At 55.6% G+C, this 20,701-nt stretch overlaps 8 protein-coding genes across 8 annotated transcripts; 4 read left to right on the top strand and 4 right to left on the bottom strand.

Moving 5' to 3' along the window:
• Positions 1-371: 371 nt before the first annotated feature.
• CkaCkLH20_00408 (uncharacterized protein) lies at positions 372-1,663 on the top strand (the record flags this gene model as incomplete). The annotated part of the gene is made up of 3 exons (XM_038883128.1): positions 372-942; positions 1,005-1,291; positions 1,361-1,663. The coding sequence occupies 3 exons, from the start codon at positions 372-374 to the stop codon at positions 1,661-1,663; spliced, it is 1,161 nt and encodes a 386-aa protein (XP_038751833.1).
• Positions 1,664-3,684: 2,021 nt separating this feature from the next.
• Positions 3,685-5,329, top strand: CkaCkLH20_00407 (aldehyde dehydrogenase 3b1; the record flags this gene model as incomplete). Its single annotated transcript, XM_038883127.1, has 2 exons — positions 3,685-4,870; positions 4,920-5,329. 2 exons carry the CDS (start codon positions 3,685-3,687, stop codon positions 5,327-5,329), a joined length of 1,596 nt encoding a protein of 531 aa, XP_038751832.1.
• Positions 5,330-6,170: 841 nt separating this feature from the next.
• Positions 6,171-6,815, bottom strand: CkaCkLH20_00406 (uncharacterized protein; the record flags this gene model as incomplete). Its single annotated transcript, XM_038883126.1, has 1 exon — positions 6,171-6,815. One exon carries the CDS (start codon positions 6,813-6,815, stop codon positions 6,171-6,173), a length of 645 nt encoding a protein of 214 aa, XP_038751831.1.
• Positions 6,816-7,284: 469 nt separating this feature from the next.
• On the bottom strand, positions 7,285-8,013 carry CkaCkLH20_00405 (uncharacterized protein; the record flags this gene model as incomplete). The annotated part of the gene is made up of 1 exon (XM_038883125.1): positions 7,285-8,013. The coding sequence occupies one exon, from the start codon at positions 8,011-8,013 to the stop codon at positions 7,285-7,287; it is 729 nt and encodes a 242-aa protein (XP_038751830.1).
• Positions 8,014-8,756: 743 nt separating this feature from the next.
• On the top strand, positions 8,757-9,386 carry CkaCkLH20_00404 (ribosomal protein L17; the record flags this gene model as incomplete). Its single annotated transcript, XM_038883124.1, has 2 exons — positions 8,757-8,972; positions 9,066-9,386. The coding sequence occupies 2 exons, from the start codon at positions 8,757-8,759 to the stop codon at positions 9,384-9,386; spliced, it is 537 nt and encodes a 178-aa protein (XP_038751829.1).
• A 282-nt stretch (positions 9,387-9,668) lies between these two features.
• On the bottom strand, positions 9,669-11,957 carry CkaCkLH20_00403 (duf1253 domain-containing protein; the record flags this gene model as incomplete). Its single annotated transcript, XM_038883123.1, has 3 exons — positions 9,669-10,968; positions 11,017-11,754; positions 11,806-11,957. The coding sequence occupies 3 exons, from the start codon at positions 11,955-11,957 to the stop codon at positions 9,669-9,671; spliced, it is 2,190 nt and encodes a 729-aa protein (XP_038751828.1).
• Positions 11,958-12,455: 498 nt separating this feature from the next.
• CkaCkLH20_00402 (uncharacterized protein) lies at positions 12,456-13,716 on the top strand (the record flags this gene model as incomplete). The annotated part of the gene is made up of 2 exons (XM_038883122.1): positions 12,456-12,566; positions 12,724-13,716. 2 exons carry the CDS (start codon positions 12,456-12,458, stop codon positions 13,714-13,716), a joined length of 1,104 nt encoding a protein of 367 aa, XP_038751827.1.
• A 487-nt stretch (positions 13,717-14,203) lies between these two features.
• Positions 14,204-20,388, bottom strand: CkaCkLH20_00401 (R3H domain-containing protein; the record flags this gene model as incomplete). The annotated part of the gene is made up of 7 exons (XM_038883121.1): positions 14,204-14,956; positions 15,005-15,336; positions 15,396-15,484; positions 15,534-15,866; positions 15,917-16,779; positions 19,409-19,625; positions 19,781-20,388. 7 exons carry the CDS (start codon positions 20,386-20,388, stop codon positions 14,204-14,206), a joined length of 3,195 nt encoding a protein of 1,064 aa, XP_038751826.1.
• Positions 20,389-20,701: the final 313 nt, after the last annotated feature.

Raw genomic sequence — 20,701 nt, 5'->3', positions numbered from 1 at the left:
AGGGAATTGGATTCGAAGGACATTGGCGCTCAGTTGTTCGCCCCGGTGCACCCATATTTTACACGTTCACTGTACAGAAGTTTTCTGAATGGATATGATAGATTGAAGTCCACATCCAATACGTGTGGGGTGACCTTTTGAGTAAGACCGAGTATGGTAAGATGGATGGTTGTGAATGCGAGGACTCCCGTCTGAAGCGGTGGCTGGTGGCAGATTTGGACACCCAACCCTGGCTGTGGCTGATGATGAATGTGGCTGGAGCTCGATCCAAAAATTTCGGGGACATGGATTCAACATCACCTACTCGCCAGTGCGCGACAATCCACGGCATCAACCAACAACCGCCCTCAGCCCCCGCGAACCCGCCCACAATGGCAGCAGCAGGGCAAGCACTTCGACTCTGCGTCCGCGGTTGTCGTTGGATGCCCGCCGCCCCCCGAATCGCTCCTCAGGCCGCGACACAATTTTCCCGGCACACGCAAAGACGAGCATTCGCCGTGAGCTCCACGAGACGGGCCAGGGACGATGACGATGGGGAGGGCGACTCGGACCCGATCTACTCGTCGAACGAGACGGTCGCGGATATGATCCAGAAGCTGAAGCCCGAAGAGACCCAGGCTCTCGAGAAGATCAGGAAGCGCGACCCGTCGGCGCAGGAGATGACGCTGGAGAAGTTCCTCGAGAGGGAGATGACGAAAGACCTGCAGACCGAGACGGAGCCGATCATGACCAACCAGGAGTTCAAGGTGTTGACGCATACCCCGCGCCCCAACAGGATGTCCTTCTGGTATGACGAGGACGACCCGAAGGCAGACACGGAGAATGTCATGGACGAGTTTGACGAGGATGACATGACGACGATGGCGCACGGAAAGCTGGATGAGATTCGCGAGTACAGACACTACCATCGCATCATGGCATGGGAGATGCCCTTGCTTTCCAGTGCGTCCGCCCACTCCCGACCGTACACGGCGAGAAAGATAGTGCTGACTGACTGCCCACAGAGCTTGCTAAACCGTTCGAGCCGCCTGCCAAGGAGGAAGTGCTGAGATTCCGATACACCACATACATGGGCGAATATCACCCAGCAGAGAAGAAGGTCGTCGTGCAGTTCTCGCCTTCAGACCTGGAGCTCACTGAGGTGCAAGCCAACAAGCTCAGGAAGCTGGCTGGGCCGCGATACAACCCGGAGAAGGACATCATCAAGATGAGCAGCGAGAAATACGAGGAGCAGGCGCAGAACAAGCGTTACTTGTCTGATCTGGTGGACAAGCTCGTCGAGACCGCAAAGGTGAGCATACGCGCACGCGACCTAACTTTTGCGTAGAGATAAGGCGAGACTGACCGAGAACTACGACAGGACCCCAATGACACTTTTGAAGATATCCCCCTGGACACTAGGCACCACCAGTTCAAGAGAAAGCCTAAGTTCCCGGTAGAATGGCGCATGACGCCGGAGCGGCGCCAGGAGCTCAACGCGTTCCGCGCCAGTCAATTGCAGAGCGAATACGCCAAGGAGGAGCAGGGAAAGATCGTCAGCGGCGAGGCCAAGATCGAGAAGTTCCTCCAGGCAGCGGACGAGGCCGCAGCTGAGGGTAAGGTGGAAGAGATGGTGGCTGTTCAAAGCCGTGGCGGCAAACAGAAGGCTCCAGCCGGCCGGTAGACCGGGAGTGTCGACAAGGTCGTGATCTCACCAAGCTCCACTGTTCCCGAGGGATGTAAGTCCGATCCTGAGGTCCATTAGAAAAATGTGTAAAACTAGGCGTCTGACCTCTTCGAGGTTCAGCGTGCCCGTGTAACATCTCCATGTATACATCCGCGCAAGACCGGATCTATAGAAATGCAAAATGGGGCGTGTTTATGCAGCCCGGCATGTATAAGACAAAGACAGTACCGGACGTTTAGGGACTTGGACTTGGACAGCGAGCTGACGGGCCGAAATCTGGGTGTTGCGTTTGGCGCCAAGTAACGACAGGTTGATACCATCATCAAACCAGTGTGGTCAGCACTCTAAGGTGGCCAGAGACGAGATGCGAGCTTATCTAACTCACGGCATTGGCTCTTACTAGTTGGAAATCCTTCACTGGCTGTTCACCACGATGTGGCGCAAATCTACAAACATGACCGTAAGCGGCCTCGAGCTTATAACGACGACAGCCCGACGGCATATCATGGGAGTGTCACTTGACCTCTTGCTCAATTGAGTTTCAATGTTTGCATTGTGCCAAATTCTAGCACAGAACGTCTGGGATTGCACATATCGGCCCACGCATTCTTTCGGATCAGGAGCAGATGCCAGAAAGGGACTTCAATAGACGCCGGGGACAGGGATTTTTGTTAGTCAGCCGCATCCCCCTTCCGTCAAATTGATGCCTCGGCATGTTTCCTTAGCGCATATGCAAAATAGTCCTCCGGGCGCGGTTATCTTTTCCTTGCGACTACTTCTTACTGCCTCTATGCCTATCCTTGTTGCTATTGGCTCTAGTGCTGCGCTTGTTATCCGTTGTTACTGCGTAAGTATTCGACCAGGAATAACCGTGGAGGACTGTAGTACGTATGCAGGGGGTGGCGTCTGGTGTGGGGAAAAGGGACGAAGCAGTGGAACACTGGAAGCACCGTCGCACCGGACCTAGCTAGAGCTCTGTGATGCTCTGCTAAGAAAGCACCGGCGCGACGAAGCTGGTTGATGAGGATGCTTCACCTGAAGCTGTTCGGTGCTTCTTGAGCTTCTAGAGGCAAACCAGAGGCGACTAGCACGAAAACAGAGATGAGCTACAAGCGTCATGGCTTGTGTAATGGCAACAGACAGCGGCTCATCTACTTTGGCTTCGATGGTCCAGTCCGTCCCGTCCCCAGCCTGCTCCGTCGGGGCATCTATGCTTCCATTCCCTGTCTGTTTCCAAGCAACAGTTGGTGTAGGGCGTAATATTCCAGGGCCTGTGGACTGGTTGGTTCAAGGAAAGCAAGTGCCCACGCCCACACCACCTTTTCCATGTAAGAGGAATGGCATTCATTCACATGCAACTAGCGTCCTACTGCATCGTTACCGTAGCTCCCTCTTGGGGAAACGAGCTCGTTTCCAACTTGCAGCCGTTGCTTCTCCTCGCCCCCTTCCTGCATTCTCAGTATCAAGCCTACAGTTACACAGCACATCCTACATCGCTACTTCTCCCACTCGCTCCTTCGACTCAGCTGGCGTGTAGTAAACTGTTTTCTAGAAGATCACATTGAACAGTAATCTGCCCGCTGTTCATCCCGACCGTCCGCCTTATTTTGCGCCGAGGTTCATCGCCCCGGACCTCCCTACTCATCCACACAATACGATAGCTTTTCATCTCCAAGTACCTCCTGTGCTCCCACCATCACACCCGGCGGCGCGGAGACCGAGCACATATGCGGTGGAGCTTTGTCGTAGTCGCATCCATCCACTCACTTTAAGCTGTGCCTTACCGAACGGCCATTCCGCTAGCTGCTGATACCGCTGCCATTTTGCTACTCCGGCTACATAAGTCGACGCAGCCCTCTCAACCTTAACTACAATCCATCCCGTCATCCCTCCGCGACCCCGAACCCCGGCTTTCCATCTTCCCCTCACAAACCTCCTCTTTTACTTTCCAGGTCCGGCTCATTCCAGAAGAAAGCAGCAATCCGTATCAAGAAGTCATCGATTCAAACTCGCACACAATGTCGCTCTCAGCAGACGTCAAGATCCCGGAGTTCACTCACACGTCCACCGACGACATCTACCGCCTCACCGACACCCTGCGCGCCACTTTCCGCTCCAACAAGACCAAGGACCTCAAGTGGCGTACTCTCCAGCTTCGGAAGCTCTACTGGGCCATCAAGGACTTCTCCCCCCAGCTTTGCGATGCCCTGCGCAAAGATCTGAGGAAGTGCAAGCATGAGGCCCTTCTCTCCGAAGTCGAGTGGGCCGCCAATGACTGTCTCTACATGATCAAGAACCTCGAGAAGTTTGCCAAGGAAGAGACTTGCGAGGATGTGCCGCTCACCTACGCCGCCCTGAAGCCGCGCATCCGCAAGGAGCCTCTCGGAATGGCTCTTGTCATCGGCGCCTTCAACTTCCCCGTCCAGCTGACACTCCTGCCCATCATCGGTGCCATCTCCGCCGGCTGCACCGCTGTTCTGAAGCCCTCGGAGAGCGCCCCGGCTACCGCCATGGTTCTCGTCAAGATCTTCGAGGCCGCCCTCGACCCCAAGGCCTACCAGGTCGTTAATGGCGCCGTCAAGGAGACCCAGGCTCTCCTCGATGTGAAGTGGGACAAGATCATGTACACCGGTAGCACCGCCGTTGGCAAGATCATCGCTAAGAAGGCCGCCGAGACCCTCACTCCCGTCACCCTCGAATTGGGTGGTCTCAACCCTGCCTTCGTCACCAAGAACGCCAACGTCAAGCTGGCCGCCCGCCGTCTCATGTGGTCCAAGTGTCTCAATGCCGGCCAGGTCTGCATTTCCCAGAACTACATTTTGGCCGACCGCGCTATCGTCGAGCCTCTTATCCAGGGCCTGAACGCCACTTACAAGGAGTTCTTCCCCAGCGGCGCCAAGAACAGCCCAGACTTCTCCCGCATTGTCAACAAGAAGTCATTCCAGCGCATCAAGAAGATGCTCGACGAGACCAACGGCAAGATTGTCATGGGTGGCGGTTTGGATGAGGACCAGCTCTTCATTGAGCCTACTGCGGTCCTCGTCGACTCCATGCTCGATTCCGTGATGAAGGAGGAGTCTTTCGGCCCCGTTTTCGCCATCATGCCGTACGATACGCTCGACGATGCGATCAACATCGCCAACCAGGTGTACAGGACGCCTCTGGCGCTTTTCACATTCGGAAGCGACGCGGAGAACGAGAGAAGTAAGTCACCACAACCCGCCACCGTGAATATTCCACTGACATTTTTCAGTTCTCAACGAGGTCACTTCTGGCGGTGCTACCAAGAACGACGCCTTCTTCCACGCATCCATCTCGACTGTTCCCTTCGGTGGTGTTGGTGAGTCCGGCACTGGTAACTACCGCGGTCGGGCGTCGTTCGAAATGTTCACCCACCGCCGTTCTGTCGCCCAGACGCCGTCATGGCTCGAGAAATTCATTCGCGTGCGCTACATGCCGTACTCTCCCAAGGAGCTTGCTCGCCTGTCTGGCATGACCGCCTCCAAGCCTGACTTCGACCGCAACGGCGTCCAGGTTCGCGGTCTGGGATACTGGCTGAGTTTCGTTGCTGGTCTCGGTGCGAAAGGTGCTAAAGGTGCGTTGTTGAGATGGCTAGTGGCCTTGGTAAGTATGTACACCCTAACCCAGCGAAGGAATCATTAGGACTGTGATCGGATAAGGAGAGGATGAACACACTACACACATCTACATCTCTACCACACCTACCTACACTCCACAATATCACAAACACACAAACACATGTCTTGTGCAATTTCCTTGTAAGTTTTAGCCCCGGAGAACCCTTAGGAAAGGGACTGGAAAAAGTCTCAACAAGTTGGACACACTCGCTAGGAGTGACGAACGCTGCCCGCCGCTGAGAACGGAGGGAGACCTCCAGGTTGGACGGCGGGCCTGTACGCTACTGTGCTATATACCATTTTTCTTTTAGTCTGCTCGTCACGCGATAGTAATGGAAGGGCAAAGTATTTGCCTGACGGTCTTTTCAACCTTACAGTTGGACCAAGCTCCCCGTCCATGTCGTCCGCAACACATCCGGGTCGGTGGGTCACGTGAACTCTAACCCGCCTCTTCCACATTCACCATCAACTTTCCGTCCAGGCAGCAACGCAGAGGGAGCCCTTCATAGTCCAACTCACGTCTAATTCTTCTAACAATCACACATCCTAAGGGGCCGTGGCTTAATGGTAAAGCGTTCTCTCGCTAAGACCTTCAATGGTCGAGTTCACACGTTCGAATCTACCTGGCGGCAACAACCTCTTATATGCGCCACTACAACAGAAAGACTAAAAATAAAGATGAAAAAAATATACCACGAATGAACTCACGAGAGAGAGATAATGGTTCGACTCCATTCGGCTCCAAATCTTTTTTTGCTTTTTTGTCATTGATTTTAGTTGCAGCTATGTGCTATGAATAAAGAGGCAGAGATCAGACAGACGACGACAGCAACCTGATCCACGCAAGACATATAAAGCTGAGCGTTCTACCTATTTCGGTTCTGCAGCTCAATGGGAATATTCATAACCAGCTCATCGCCCTTGCCCTGAATCTCCGCGACCGTCTCCCCCCTCTCTTCCTCCCCGGTAAACGGGTTAGGATCGAAGTATCCCGGCTTGGAATCAGACTTCGCCCGCTTGCGTCGTCTCGCGTCGCCGGAATCGACGATGGAGGACAGGATGCTCGCCTTCGAGACGTCGCGCGGCCGTGTACCGTTCACAGTACCTTTCTCGTGGACAAAGTCCTTGGCCTCATGCTCGGTATCAGGAGGTGTCTTGTCGCCCGCCGCATCGCGTGGTTCGGCGGTAGTTTCTGCCAGTCCAAAATCGAAGCCCGGGAAAACCTCCGTTTCCTTCCCCTTGCCCTTGAGACTCAGAGTCTCTGACATGGTTGTCGTCGTGTGAGGCAGGATAGAAGCGTCTTCGTCGGCCGCGGCGTTGGCTGTCTCGGGTCCTGCTATGACAGTCGTCGGAGCGACTTTCGCAGACCCGTCCTTTGCCGCCCATTTCTCGTCGCGCTCAATTTTGTATGCTGCGAAATCCGACTTTGCGTACGGGTCTTTGTCGACGTAGTGTAGCAGGATGAGCTCGAGGCGGTCGCGGAGGCGGACGAAGTAGCGATAGAGAGACATCCGTGGCCGGATTACCGGGGCATGTGATGGTGGCGGCTGCGCCGACATAGTAAAGAGGCCAGCCGGGCGTCCCGGGATCGTTGGAATCGTTTAGCTGTTTTGGAAAGAATACCCAACCAAGAGGGGGGGGAAATCAAACGTGAGTGATTCAGCAAGGTGTGGTAAAAGTCCTAGGAAACCACTTTGCTCTCTCCATCGTCGCGCAAACCCCTGAATGGTGACTGCAAGAGACATAGGACCAACCGTCCCGTCGTACTACACGCTGTCCGCATGACAGGTCCCGTCACAAAATCCCACCATATAACGACCAAAAAGTGTGTACACAAAGAAGAAAAAAAAGGCTTGCCGTTTCCATTCTATAAGTTGAGTATGGTAGTACAACTTCCGCCCCTCCCGTCAGGCCACCGGGAAGCCCCTTTTTGGAAGAATCGTCGCTAGGTAATGTAGGTAAGGTAGTGCAACAGTGCACTCAGAGACCTCTGAGCTGCGTGTTATCCCGCTCGTCAACCTTCTGATAGCGCTCCGCGAGCACCTCCTTGACCGTCTTGGTCAGCCCGCTCGGCTTCTCGTACCGCTGGTGCAGCGCCTTTTGCACAGGAGATCCCGCGGGCAGGACCTTACCGTCCTGCTTGACGCTGACCTTGTCCTCCACGACTCCAACGGCCTGCTGCGCCTTCACGACAATAGCCTCGCCCTGCTGCTTGCCCTTCTCCACGATGTCGCCCACGACGGCCTTGACCTCGGCGGCCTTGGCATCGGCGGCTTTCCTGACCTCGGCAGCCTTCGCGCGCGCCGCCTCATCCGCGGCGAGCGTCTTTTCCCTTGCCCTCTCCCACGCGCTCTTGGCCTCGCTGCGCAGGCTCTCGCCCTCCTCCTTGGCGAGGATGGCCCCCTTCTGCTTCGCGCCCTCGACGACTTCCTTCGCGATCGGCGCCGCCTTGTCGCCCGCCTCGGCGGTCTTGTCGATGGCTCCGCCCCACAGCCGGGCCGCGCTGCTCTCGAGACCCTCGCGGACCTCGCCCCAGTCCGTCCGCTGCGCCCACCGGACGGCGTTCTCGACCTCCCTGTTCCAGCGGTCCTTGGCGGTCTCGAGGAGATTCTCGCGGTCCTTGACGGCCTGCTCGGAGCGCGTCAGGGGAGGAGGGATGCGGACCTGCGGCTCGAGGAGGGTGTCGAGGACGTGTGATTGGGAGCGCAGGATGTGGGATTGCGCCTCGCGATTGCGCTTGTGGGCGAGGACGGTTAAGTAGGCGACGCCTAGGGTGAGGGTCACACCGCCGGTCTTTTTGTAGAAGCCGTTAGCATTTCATGTTCCTCAGTTGAATGCATTGTCGTGTTGCTTGGAGGGGGGGCAGCAGCAGGACGTACGAAGCCAGAGGTGAAGCCCATGTTTTCTCTCGATTACTCCGATCCGATTCGCGCACTCGGGCCCCGTGTAATATCGTAGGTGACTCTTTTCTTAGGTGGGAAAAAAGTGAGAATGCTTCAAGGTATCATGTTGCGACGTCTGTCAAGTCCGTCGTCGGAGCGAATTGGGTCCTTGCCTTCGAGAAAGCGGGACTTGTCGTCGGTTTGCAATCGGCGAGAGCTTTCCAGCGGGAATGACGTTAATTAATCGGATTGGCCTAGGCGAGCGAGGGACTTTCAGCCTCTCCGGGTGGATTTCGCTGGCTGCAGGGGTTGTTGCTCAAAGAATGGTCCCGCAGGGCTCGTGTGAACCAATCAGAACGAGCCTTTGCCCGCTGTCAGGGAACCTCCCGGGCCTGCAAGCCGCCAAGGGCCAAAAATTTGGGAGAGCCTATCGCAGATCCGACGACGACGACGACAGCCCATTCGATTGCCGGCCGCGAGCGAAAAGTAGCAGAGAGGCCTCGTCACTGCTCCTTTGTCGTAACGTCACGATATCCGCCAGAACCGCCGATTGATTGAGACGACGCAGCCATGGCGGGAGGTCTCACCAAGTACAGGCACTTGAGCCGTAACTCGTCGGCGCGACAGGCCCTCCTCCGCGGCCTCGTCACTTCCCTCATCGCCCACGAGCACATCCACACCACCTGGCCCAAGGCCAAGGAGGCCCAGCGCCTCGCGGAAAAGCTCATCACCTACGCGAAAAGGAACAACGAGGAGACGAGGCGGAAAGCCCAGGCTACGCTCTACGTATGTCATCCTCCCGCTTGTGCCTCTGCCATTGTGGTGGTCAATGCCAGAAACTTCGGGACAATGAAGTGTTGACTTGCGATGCCTGTTTAGACACCCCACGAACTCCTCCCCAAACTCTTCGGCGAACTGCGCGAGCGATATGCTGAGCGCCCCGGCGGCTACACCCGTGTCCTCCGCACCGAGCCCCGGTCGACGTACGACCAGGCGCCCTCAGCTATTCTGGAGCTCGTCGACGGACCTCGCGATATGCGCTTCGCCATGACGGCCAAGTCTGTCGCTCACGACCGCCAAAAGGGCCACAAGTCTACCGACCTCACTCGCAAGAACATGGAGAAAGTGACGAGGTACCGCAAGGATGGCAAGGACGAGTTCGAGCACATGGTGGCCAAGTTCCAGGACATGAAGTCCTAGATACATGTGACAAGGATGTGCGGCAGTGAGAGTGGCGTGTGGATGAACGTTTGAGCAGCAGACGCCTATTTCGACACAAGGCATAGCTCACGTTGATGATGGGGAGTTGGTGAACTGAGATATGTAACTTTTTATGGATGGTGTACCACCAACGGAAATACCTGGCCAGTCTATAGATTATGGTCGTGTAGGGTATACATGTATACTATGGCAAAACAAACAACTTTTTCCCAGCCTGGAAATGCAAAGGCGCAACAATTCATCTACCACATTTCCCGCCTTCTACACAAAGTCGAAGGTGTCGCCCTTCTCCTGGATCATCTTACCCACACGCTGCGTACCGACGATACGCTCCAGTCTCATGACGTCGTACTTGGAGAACATGACCCTAACAGTGCCCTGTCCGGGCTCGATCTTGAGGTCCTGTTCGCTGCGGGCGAGATAACCTCCCGCGATCTCCCGGTAGAAGGTGGGGTTATCCGGAAGACCGTACATAACGACACGCTGCACGCCGCGGAGGGCATAGCGGCGGAAGTGGTGCGCACGCTCCGTGTACAAGAGGACCTTGTGCCGGCCCGTCAAGAAGTGAGAGCGCGCGCGGGAGGCCTCGGGAACATCTGCGTACTCGGAAATCGTGCCGAAGGAGAGACTGGCGACGGAGGGGTTGGTGGCGAAATAGTTTCTAACGCGCACAAAGTCGAGGTAGGAGGGTATGAAGATGAGTGTGCCGGTCGTGTCCTTGGCTCGCTTGATCAGTGAGGGCAGGATAGCCGATACGAAGTATTCGAAGCGGGCGTCTGGCTCCTTGTCGATGGCCTTGGCCTCGAAGCGGGAGAAGGTCTGCCGGGCCTTGACGCCCAGCTGCTGTAGAACGCCGGGGTAGTTTGCCTGGAACCGAATCTTGCCAGCCCAGTTGTGGCACTGTGTGCGGAAGAGCTCGGTCAGCTCCGGGGTGTTGAAGGCAGAGAGAATGATGTTTTGTCGGAAGTACTTGGACCAGTCGTCGAGGCACCAGCTGCGCACGCGGCTGAAGTCACAGCCGTGGGCGTCCTTGGGCTGGAGGTTCATGTGCTCGAAGATGTACTCGACGTGCTCCCAGTTCTGCATGAGCTGGGCGTCGGCCTGGTCGACGACGACCATCTCGATGGAACTCAAAAAGTCGTAGTCCATCTTCTTCTTGTCTTCCTCTGACCCGATGGCCATGCGCAGACCCAGCGGACTGGCGAACAGGATATCGGAGTTGTAGAACTGTGAGAAGTACTTGATGGTCTTGCGGGTGAACTTCATGCCGATGCGGAACATGTCGTCGTCGTTGCCCTCGAAGAGGTCCTGGAAGTCTGCGGGCTTGTCGGCACCGAACTTGACTTCTTCATCGGTGTAAGCTTCCTCGAACCGTTTTCTGTTCTCGCGCTGCTCAGGTTCGATAAGTTCCTCGATGGTGTTGGCCATCTTGAGACAGGATTGTCTTGTTGGCAGAATGAAGAGAATCTTGGGGCGCGTGAAGCCCTGATCTCTCAGTTCCAGGTCAGCGTTTTCCTCCTTTGCCAACTTGTAGTTGTTCTTGATGACGCGGTCTCGGGTTCTGTGATTTGTTAGAGAAGCCCCTGAATCCTGAGTTTGAAGGTCTTACTTGAATACGTGATTGACAGCGTGTAAGCACACGAGCTGTCTCAGGCTTTCAGAGTTCTTTACATCCCGATTGTCGTACAGAACGTCGTTGTAGTTGAATAGTACCGGCGCCATGGCTTGCTGCAGGGTGCTGAGAGATGTGATTTTCTTCGAGGCGGATTCCTTCAGCTTCTGCTTGAGCTTGAGGCTCTCCAAGCTTGAGATGGGCGAAGGAATCGATGGCGCATCCGATCCCTCGGGGTACGTGACAACAGCCTTCGAGATCTTGGACATGGTCCTCTGGAATGTCCAGCCGTTTTTCTGGATAGCCTTGACTTTCTTCGTATAGGCGGTTTCTTCGGGTGTCGCAAAGTGATGATCGAATGGGTCAGTCGCATCGACGTCGTCTTCGCCATCGCCTTCTTCCGCCTCCTCTGCGATATCCGCCGAAGGATCTTCCTCTTCCTCGTCAACTCTGTCCACGTCCTTTTCACCTGCTTCTCCACCCTCATCTTCGTCATCATCCTCGTCTCCTGAAGATTCTGCTGTTGTCTGAGGGGCACCTTCAGGCTTTCCGCTTTCCAACTTTCTCCTCTTGGCGCTAGGTTCTGAAGACTCGGTGAAGCCTTGAAGGAGAGCCATATAAGGGCGGGTGTTTTGCGGCTGCTCATCCTCGTCGTCATCATCATCATCAGACATGGAGACATCAGAGTCCTCCATCTCAGAATCCATCTCCTCCCCAGATTCCGATCCAGATGACCTAAAGAAGTTAGTGTTTTTGTAAAGTAGACAGGAAGGTTATGAAACTCACTCATTCTCTTCAACACGGCTGGAATCAAATCTTCCGCGGCCACGGCCCGAACCTCCTCTGCCTCTGCCGCGTCCTCCTCTACCACCACGTCCACGAGCACCGCCTCTTCCTCCTCCACGGAACCCAGCGCGACCTCTGCCTCGGGGACCCATATTCGCAGTGAAATTACACTGAGTTGGCAAATATCACAATGAGAGGAGTGAAAATCACAAACAAACGCTCATTCACTTGGTCGCAAAAAAAAGTTGTAAGTCGCCTTAACGTACCTATCAGCCTTGCAGAAAATCCCACACCATTCACCAGCCACAGCGGGGCAGTCAGACGCCTCAGAGCTCTTATCGGGGCTTATCTTAGCGCGCACAACCCAGTCGGAGCCAACCACAAATCACAAAATCCCACCAGCCAAACGAGAGCGAAGGGTAGGTACGCCAGCGGTAGCGGGTGGCAGAGTTTCGAGAATTTTTGAACAACCAGTTCTTCCCATCGCGAAAACGGTCCCGAGACAAAAAATCCACTCTTCCGAGATCAATTTTGGCCCGCGCACCACCGCCTAACCCGCCCCTCCCCTCCTCCTCTCCCCTTTTCCCCAAAACAACTTCTCAACGACCATCCCGCAGGCCGATAATTTTCGACACCATAACCTGCCCAGCATGGCTGTCGCTGAATCTGAGAAGTTCCTCCACCTCTCGCGGCCCATCGCGCCGGCGACGGTTGGCCTCCAGGGCAACATTGCCCCGCTCACCGTCAACATTCAACCCCAGGTACGAACACCTCTGATATCTGCGCTGCAGAACTTCGTCTTGCGCCCAAGCCACACTCGATCCCGTCATGGCTTTTCCTTGCCGACACTCGTGCCACTCCGACATGTCACTGCCCCTCGGAGAGTCACCCTAAGCTGACCCCGCCTCTCTTCCATAGGCCATCCTCTCCATTCTCGACCATGCCGTGCGAAGAGACATCCGCGATACGCAATCGACCCGCGTCATCGGCGCCCTGGTCGGCACCCGCTCCGAAGATGGCACCGAAGTCGAGGTTCGCTCCTGCTTCGCCATCCCTCACACCGAGAACGAGGACCAGGTCGAGGTGGACGTCGACTACCAGAAGAACATGCTCGCCCTCACCCTCAAGGCCTCCCCGCGCGAGTCCCTGCTGGGTTGGTACACCACCACCCACGAGCTCAACTCCTTCTCCGCCCTGATCCAGAACTTCTTCGCCTCCCCGGACACCGGCACCTTCCCCCACCCCGCCGTCCACCTGACCATCAGCACCGACCCGACCGCCGAAATCGAGGCCCGCTGTTACATCTCCGCCCCCGTCGCCGTCAACGCCGAGCGCGCCGCCGAGAGCTGCCTCTTCATCCAGGTGCCCCACAAGCTGATGTACGCCGATGCCGAGCGCAGCGCCCTCGAGGCCATCTCCATGGCCAAGGACACCGAGGACCGCGTCGCCCCCGTCATCTCCGACATCGAGGGCCTCGCCCGCTCCATCGAGCAGGGCACCAACCTCATCGAGCGCGTCAGCGAGTGGGTTAACGGCATTCTCGACGAAGATGAGGAGCCCAACCACGCCCTCGGCCAGTACCTCATGAACGCCCTGTCCCTCGCACCCAAGGTCGACCCCGCACAGATCGAGCACGACTTCAACAACCACATCCAGGACGTCCTCATGGTCTCCTACCTCGCCAACACCATCCGCACCCAGATCGACCTGTCGCAAAGGTTGGCGACGGCCAACCTTACTGGTGGTGAGAAGGATGGCGAGGGCAAGGCGGCCGAGGGCGGCGAGAAGGGCGAGCAGCGTGGCCAGCGGGGCGGCAAGCGTGGTGGACGTGGCGGTGGCCGAGGCGGTGGCCAGAGAGGAGAGCCCAGGGAGCCTCGGGAGCCCCGCGAGCCGAGGGAACCCACCGAGTAAATCCAGCTAATTGTGAAAAAAAGGGTTGCAAGACGTTTCTTCACAGGAATCTGTGAGAAAAGAAAAGTTCGGCTAGGAACATGAAAAACGCAGGGTGAGAGAGCTGAGGCTGAAGGAGCAAGTAAGCCAGCACGCGATGCTGATATTTCCCGCCGCGAGGTAGCAAGCATGGCATCATGAGGAATTCCACACTTGAAAAACCGTCATGGCGTTATGGCAGTGGCAGGATAGACGGCCTAGGGTAGAATGCGCTAGGCAGTTGCAATGATGATATTCACGCTTTCATAAGTTGTTCAACATGTGCATCACAGGATGTTTTAGGAAGCTGAGTGACAATTAAGGTGCGTAAGTGTTCTAGCATGCAATAGCCTACATGATCTGATGCCGTCCTGTCCTCCGTTTGAACGCCAATATGCTGTAAACATGAAACCCCCCCATACGCCAGTCATTCTGCCAGAGACCCCCGCTAGCAATGTCAAATGCGCACCTAAACGCCCATGTTTGGCTTTTGAGGCAAAGTAGCAGGGTTGCCGTAATGTGGCAGATGGCTGAACGTCTGTCCGGCCGGGCCCTGGGGGATGACGGGTTTACTGGGAATGTGCGGAGGTGGGTTTTGAGGGATATGTTGGGGGTGCTGAGGAACATGGGCGCCCGGTGCTTGAGGGATGTTGTTGAGATGGTACGGATGTTGCGAGGGTCCGTGGTAAGGAGGAATCGAATTATTTGATCCTTGTCTAGCCATGCCGTAGCCCGCGGCAACGCCGTACGGTGCCTGGGGGACTGGCTGCTGGTAGCCGGCGTATGCCAAGTGAGGCGAGCCGATCTGGGGGCTGCCGTGATGAGAGCCAGGAGCACTGAATGGCGGTTGAGGTGGCTGCATCGGAGCCATGCCGCCACCCGGCACGAATGACTGCGTCTTGGGATTGAAAGCATGTCGGTTGTAGCTGCCAGGAATCGGATGCTGGCTCTTAGGGTCATTCGGATTGATGTTGGCTGGCAGCTGTCCGTACATGTAAGGAACAGTGTTTTGCCCAGGCGGCGCTGACATGCCCCGCGGCGTGTAAGAGGCTGCGGCAGCACCAGCAGGCGGCATCGGGGCTGGACCAGGACCCGGACCCGGACCCGGCGCAAAGCCTTGCTGCCAACCAGCCTGAGGGGGGGCAGGGCCGGGTCCCCCGTAACCGCGACCATTGGCGTTGGGACTTGACTGAAATTGGGCTTGGCTTGTCTGAGGGGAATACTGCCACGGTGTTAGTCGACGAAGAACGGAGAGAATCGTGTTCCATACCTGCGCCATGTTCTGGTATGCATTGTAACCCGGGTTGGGCATCATAGGGGCGAACGACTGAGTCGGGGTCGTGTTGTATGGAGGTTGTATCTGATTGGGGTACGGCTGCTGTACTGGGGCCCCGTACTGGTTCGACACAGGAACATACTGCGGTTGGGATATCCAAGTCTGTTGCTGAGGGCCCCCCCAGTAAGCCGTGTAGTTGTGACGCGAATCAAAACTGTCCGAATCATCGCGTCTTTGTTTCCCGGTCTTGCCTCTCTTCCCAGCGTTGGCTTTCTCCCTTGCGGAGACAGAGCTAGCGCGCGAGATCCCATTCTCACCTTCGTTATCTATAGTCACTATCAGCGATTATGTGATACGAATATGAAGTGCGCATGGAGAAACGTACCTGGTGTTGAATCTCCCGTCTTTTCAGCGTTCCCGAAGATCCTCTCTCTTGCTTGCTTGTATGCTTCTTCACGCTGTTCTCTCGATAGCCTGTTTATGTCAGGAAAGGACAAGCATAAAAAAAGGAGTGATCACAAACTTTTGATTAGCAGCCAAATTCTTGTCCTTCGAGTCGCTACCATCCTCTGAAGTAGGTTTCGATGGAGATGCACTAGCAGGCGCGAATTCTCCATCCTCACCACGTCGCATGATCTTTTTGGGTTGGAGAGCAGCAGGAGGAGGAGTTGGAGCACTCGTTTCTGGAGCTGCTATGCTAGCTAGCGACTCAGGAACGCGGGCGTAAGGGGTTCTGAAGATCCGCACAGATCCAATCCGCGCTTCATATTGATGCGTCATTCGATAGTAGTCAGCCAACTTGTGGGTCAACATTCTGCAGAACGAGTTGGATGGAGGAAAGTCCATGTAAGGTTCCCTGATGTCGTTAGAAAGCCCAACCCCAACCTGTAACTGGGAGATACGTACTTTGAATTCTGGGCGAACTTGATCAGTTCGGCCTCGAGTCGCAACAGGAACAGTCGATCTTTGGGAGAGGCCATCGCTTCCAAGAGCTTCTCGTCTGGCGCTTGTCCATAAATGGTGTTCAAGACAATGGCCGGGTCTGGTGAAGTGGCTGAAAGAGCGTTTGTAGAGGGCTGCTGCTGGTCCGAGGTTGCGCTTTGCGGGGTGATCATTCCCTGGCTTAAAGACCCAGAGGTAGGTTGAACAAGACGCCGGTCAGGCATGTCACCGAGCTGGATGATGCCCCTCGCACGTGCAGCAATGTCGGAGCCCATTCTTGAGTTGGGAAGATGTGGGCCTCGGAATGAGAACGAATCGTCTTCATCAGCAGCGGCTTTCACGCTGGCGCTGTCGTCGGGTCGCAGGGATTCCTTCTCATCCAGCGCAAACGTCGTCCCGGAAGTGATACTCTTCCCATCCAGACTGGGAGGCTTAGTGCCGAGTTCGGAGCTGGAATCCGCTCTCTGAGAATCATCCGATCCATCCTTAGTTGCGGACTTTGATCTCTCGATGAACGTGGATCCCGTCCCGTTGACGACAAGACTCGGCGTTCGCGTTCCCACGTTCAAATTCTTTAGCCCATCAACGACGGTATCACTTGCATCGGGCTTCCACGGCAGAGGCGCCTCGCGCTTGATGGCCGTCGAGTTGGGGTTGGTAGAGTCCATGTCGGCAGGCGAACGGTTGTGACCTCCGTTTGCAATGATCGGCTCCGGCACTGGGGTGACGCCTGGCGGAACGGCTTCCTCGGGACGGTCGTGGGTCGGCGCGGCAACTCGTCGAACAGTAGTGACAGGATGGTTGTCTTTTGATGTTGATGCAGCGACCTGATAAGAAGAGCCATGGTCAGCACGCGTCGCAAGGCGGCTACTGCGCTTAAGAAGTGACAGCAGTCGGATTAAATGTACGCACCTTTGCGAAAGATGGTTTAGGTATGTCAGATGGCCTCTGGGCGGTAGCCATAATTCAAGTCGATGGCTCGAAAGAACACGATGGAGTTTCGCGGATAAGAGTGTAGAATCGAAGGTCGTCTGCTGGGTATATTTCGCGCGGGGAGACAGTAAAGCGCGGTAGGACGAGTAGACTCCGGGTTGAAGAACGATTAAAGACGGTATCCGAAATCAAGGAACAAAATGGATCAAGGCGGGCGTGCAGAGCGAGAAAGAAGTGCCGTGGATCATCGTCGGGACATAAATGTCATCGTGTGCTCTCGTGTGTTCCTAAAAGGTTGATGGTTGATAGCACCGCTGTTCTTGTTCAGAATGGACGATATCCGTGGGTCTGCGCCTGGCGGCTGTCTGTTAGCAGTTGAAGCCAGAGCTTGTTCGCGGCAAATCGACAGTTGGGCGCACAAGAAGTCCAGCAAGGCGACCAGAAGTTTGGCGGCCTGCAAGGCGGATAGTCCGTCAGAGGAGGGGGGTGGTAGTTGGTGGTAGTGGTGGTGTGGGTGATGTTGGTGGGAGGGAATTGGCAGAGCTGTGTGTGGGTTTTTGGGTTGCGCTGGAAGGGGAAAAAGAAGATGGGGAAACTGGAGAACCTGAATGAAGCACGGAAAAGGGAAGCGACTGTTCAGTGTTTCTCGCGGGTTGGCTCACGCACCCTTGGTAGCTTGCTCAGCTGTCTCGCTTTCTTGGTTCAATGACTGAACAGCACTCTCACACCTTCGGGTGCTCAATCTCGCAGTCTGCGTCGAATGTCTGGGCTGAAGTCCCCTCGCTCTCCTTGGTTGTGGTGGAGGAGCAGGAAGCTTAAATGCCGACAGCTCCCAGGCGAGTAGACGGTCTCAAGTCGGTACAGGATGGTGTCAGACAGCTGCCATCCCCTCCGCAACGTCGTGTGGGACGTCAGGCTGAAGAATCAGGTGTGGTCAGAAACTCTGGTTGAGGACTGAGCAAGTCTCGGGCTTAGGTTGGCTGGCGAGAGACAAAAAGACCACAGCCGGTACCGAACGGGGCTTAGTGTCGGCAGATTCCTACCTGACAAGAGTGGCTGGTGCACTCTGAAAAGGGGCTGGTGCGATCCAACCCGCCCGGGCGGCAGGCACCTTGGCACACCTGCTAACCGCGAGGGCTAACTTTCGCCTGTTCGCCGACGTATAAGGAGGACTGTTACTACAATCACTGACTCTCAACAAACACTCGTCGGATTATTAGCAGGTGACAAGGACGACGATGATGATGAGATTGATCCTATTTTATTGTTGTTGGACGTAGACGGGTCAAGCAGGTGGGCAATAGTGTTAAATGCTTCTTCTGAATAGAAAGATACATCATGCATTTATTCAATATGCGAATGACAATACCCCAGTTATACGACAATCGATGACCACCTCCTACGCCCCATGTCAGAGGTTACGTAAGGTGAAGCTTGACCAATTCTGACAGCTTTTGACGTCTTTGGCTTGCAGGTCGAATATTGGTCTTACCAAGTTTATCCAACGATTTCACAGCGAACACATTCTTCATTTGAGTGCCACGGTGAGCACGTTTCACCCAAGGCTCAGTCTATCGGGTGTCAGGCAAAGCGGAACATTGTCCAACCTGGAAGTTCTTGTCAAACCGCAAAAGTCCTGAAATAGGCTATAAGCCTTGCACAGACGCTGGAGCAGCAAACACCAATCGCGACTGAACTTGGTTCCAGCATCGCCAATGCATTCCTACAGAGGACGCGGCGGTCCACGCCAGTCCACACCGGCCAACGTCCAATGTCAGAAGTGTCTCAAGAGAGATATGTACATCATCATTGATCACATCGCAGGCCTTACTGACTCTCACAGAACGTCACTACTCATATGAGTGTAAAGAATCCGCCCAGGCGCGACCTTACGTGTCTCGACCCTCTCGAACACAGCAACTACGCAACCCAAAGCTGATGCCCAAACTTACAAATGATACCCCAGATGATTCTCAAAGGAAGTGAGTATTGCCAGTATTTTCGTCTCGCGCGGGCGCTCTACTAACAAGGAATGCAGAAAGGGAGTCGCGGACCAGGTGCTGGCTGAGAAGGAGGCCGAGAGAGCTCGAAAGCGAGAGTTAGAGGAGCGTGATGAAGAACTCATTAGGCAAACGGAAACCAAGCGCAGAAGGTCCGAGTCTGTCGATTCGGTTTCCACCATCTCCACGAATCGTTCAGCTTCGCCGCCGCCTAGACGACGTTCACCGTCGCCTGTACCTGCCCGTCGCAGCCGCAGGTCGCCTGACGAGCGGAAAGGTGGGAGGCGAGCATCTTTCAGCCCCGAGAGCGACGACGATGGCTCCATGTCCAAACGGTCGGCAAGAAGCAGACAAACGCAGTCCCCCCCTCGTCGTCGCCAAAGATCTCTCTCTCGTGACAGTCACTCTCCTCCTCCGACCTACGAGAGAAGATATCGCGAAAGGGGCGAGGACTATGCGAGAGCGGCTATTAGGCCGGCGCAAGAACGCCAACGCCTTCGTAATCGTGAATCGATGGGCTCACGAGAGTCGTCTGTCTCTCGTGGTGCTGGTACTCAGGGCAGTCGCAGGCTTCTCTCCAGATCTCCAGATCGATCGGCATCACATTCTGAAGGTGGTTCTCGCGGCGGCGAAAGGAGCTCGGGTTATCGAGGAGAGCCGGAAAGCCGCTTGGAACGAGCTGGTGGAAACAGCAGACAAGATCAAAGACCACAGCAGAGGCAGCCTCAACGCGAGCGCAGCTTGAGTCCGTTCAGCAAGAGGCTCGCCCTGACGCAGGCTATGAACAAAGACAGATAGTCGTGGGTATCAATTAGTTGTAGACAAAACGAACATGCCCTCTCTGGTGTATGGTACAGAAACACTTTTAACCTCTCTGAATAGTGTGTTCGCTCACAAGTCTTCGTCTAATTCCTTCTCGCGTCTTTCTTCCTCTTCCTCCTCCCTCTCTCGGACGCGCACTCCCTCCACCAACGCGATGCCATCCACTCCAGCCGGGGCGCCGTCTGTACTTCCAGCTGCAATCTGTTTCGACTTCTGCGCGTTCGTGATCCGATCTCTCACCAGCCTCGCAATGGCGTTGTCCGTTCTGACGTTGAGAACCTCGAGCTTCTTCTCCAGATCTCTCTTCAAGTCCCAATTCGGCTTTTTCGGTTGGAGCTTGAACAGATCGATGCCTTTGTCGTCCTGCGCTTCTTCTGCCGCCTTGTGCTTCACATCGGCCTCGATATCGGCCGCTTGTTCCTCCAGTGTCGGTTTGTCGAGGTCTTGTATCGGCGGCGCCTCGAAGCCGAGCTTGGGTCCGCGCACTTCGGGGTCGTAATTACGTCCGGACAAGTGTAGTCGTGAAACATCGGGCTCTACTACCGGAGCCGAACCTTCGCGTTCTGACTCTGGCGGTACGATTTCGTCTGCTGGTTGTTTTCTCTTGAGGTTCTTGAGCTTCGCGAGGCGGGCCTTGCGGTCGTCGGCGGCGGCGCCCAAAGTTGTCTGTGAACTCGACATGGCAGCCGTTTTTGCGAGGTTTTAAGGTGAGTTCCTTCTCGTTCGATGTGGATGCGCGCGGTGATTATTTTGGAGGAATGTGAGAAAGGGGTGCGATTTTTCTTTGCGTGTAAATTGGGATGCTCTGGAGAAGGAGGCTGAAGAACGTACAATCGATTCCAGGTTGTAATTAGTGGGGCCGAAATTTGACCCTGCTGGGTACCTTGCACCTGGGTAGGTACCTTAGGTACCTTACACCAGGACCTAGCCCCGGTTAGCGCATGCAAGCTGCGCTGAAGCAAGCGTTTGGCGGGTTAGCCACCCGAAAGTTTGA

The sequence above is a fragment of the Colletotrichum karsti genome (genome assembly GCF_011947395.1).
Source record: "Colletotrichum karsti strain CkLH20 chromosome Unknown Scaffold1, whole genome shotgun sequence".
Taxonomy (NCBI): domain Eukaryota; kingdom Fungi; phylum Ascomycota; class Sordariomycetes; order Glomerellales; family Glomerellaceae; genus Colletotrichum; species Colletotrichum karsti.
The sequence above is the reverse complement of the archived record's forward strand: the minus strand, read 5'-3'. Positions and strand labels throughout refer to the sequence as shown.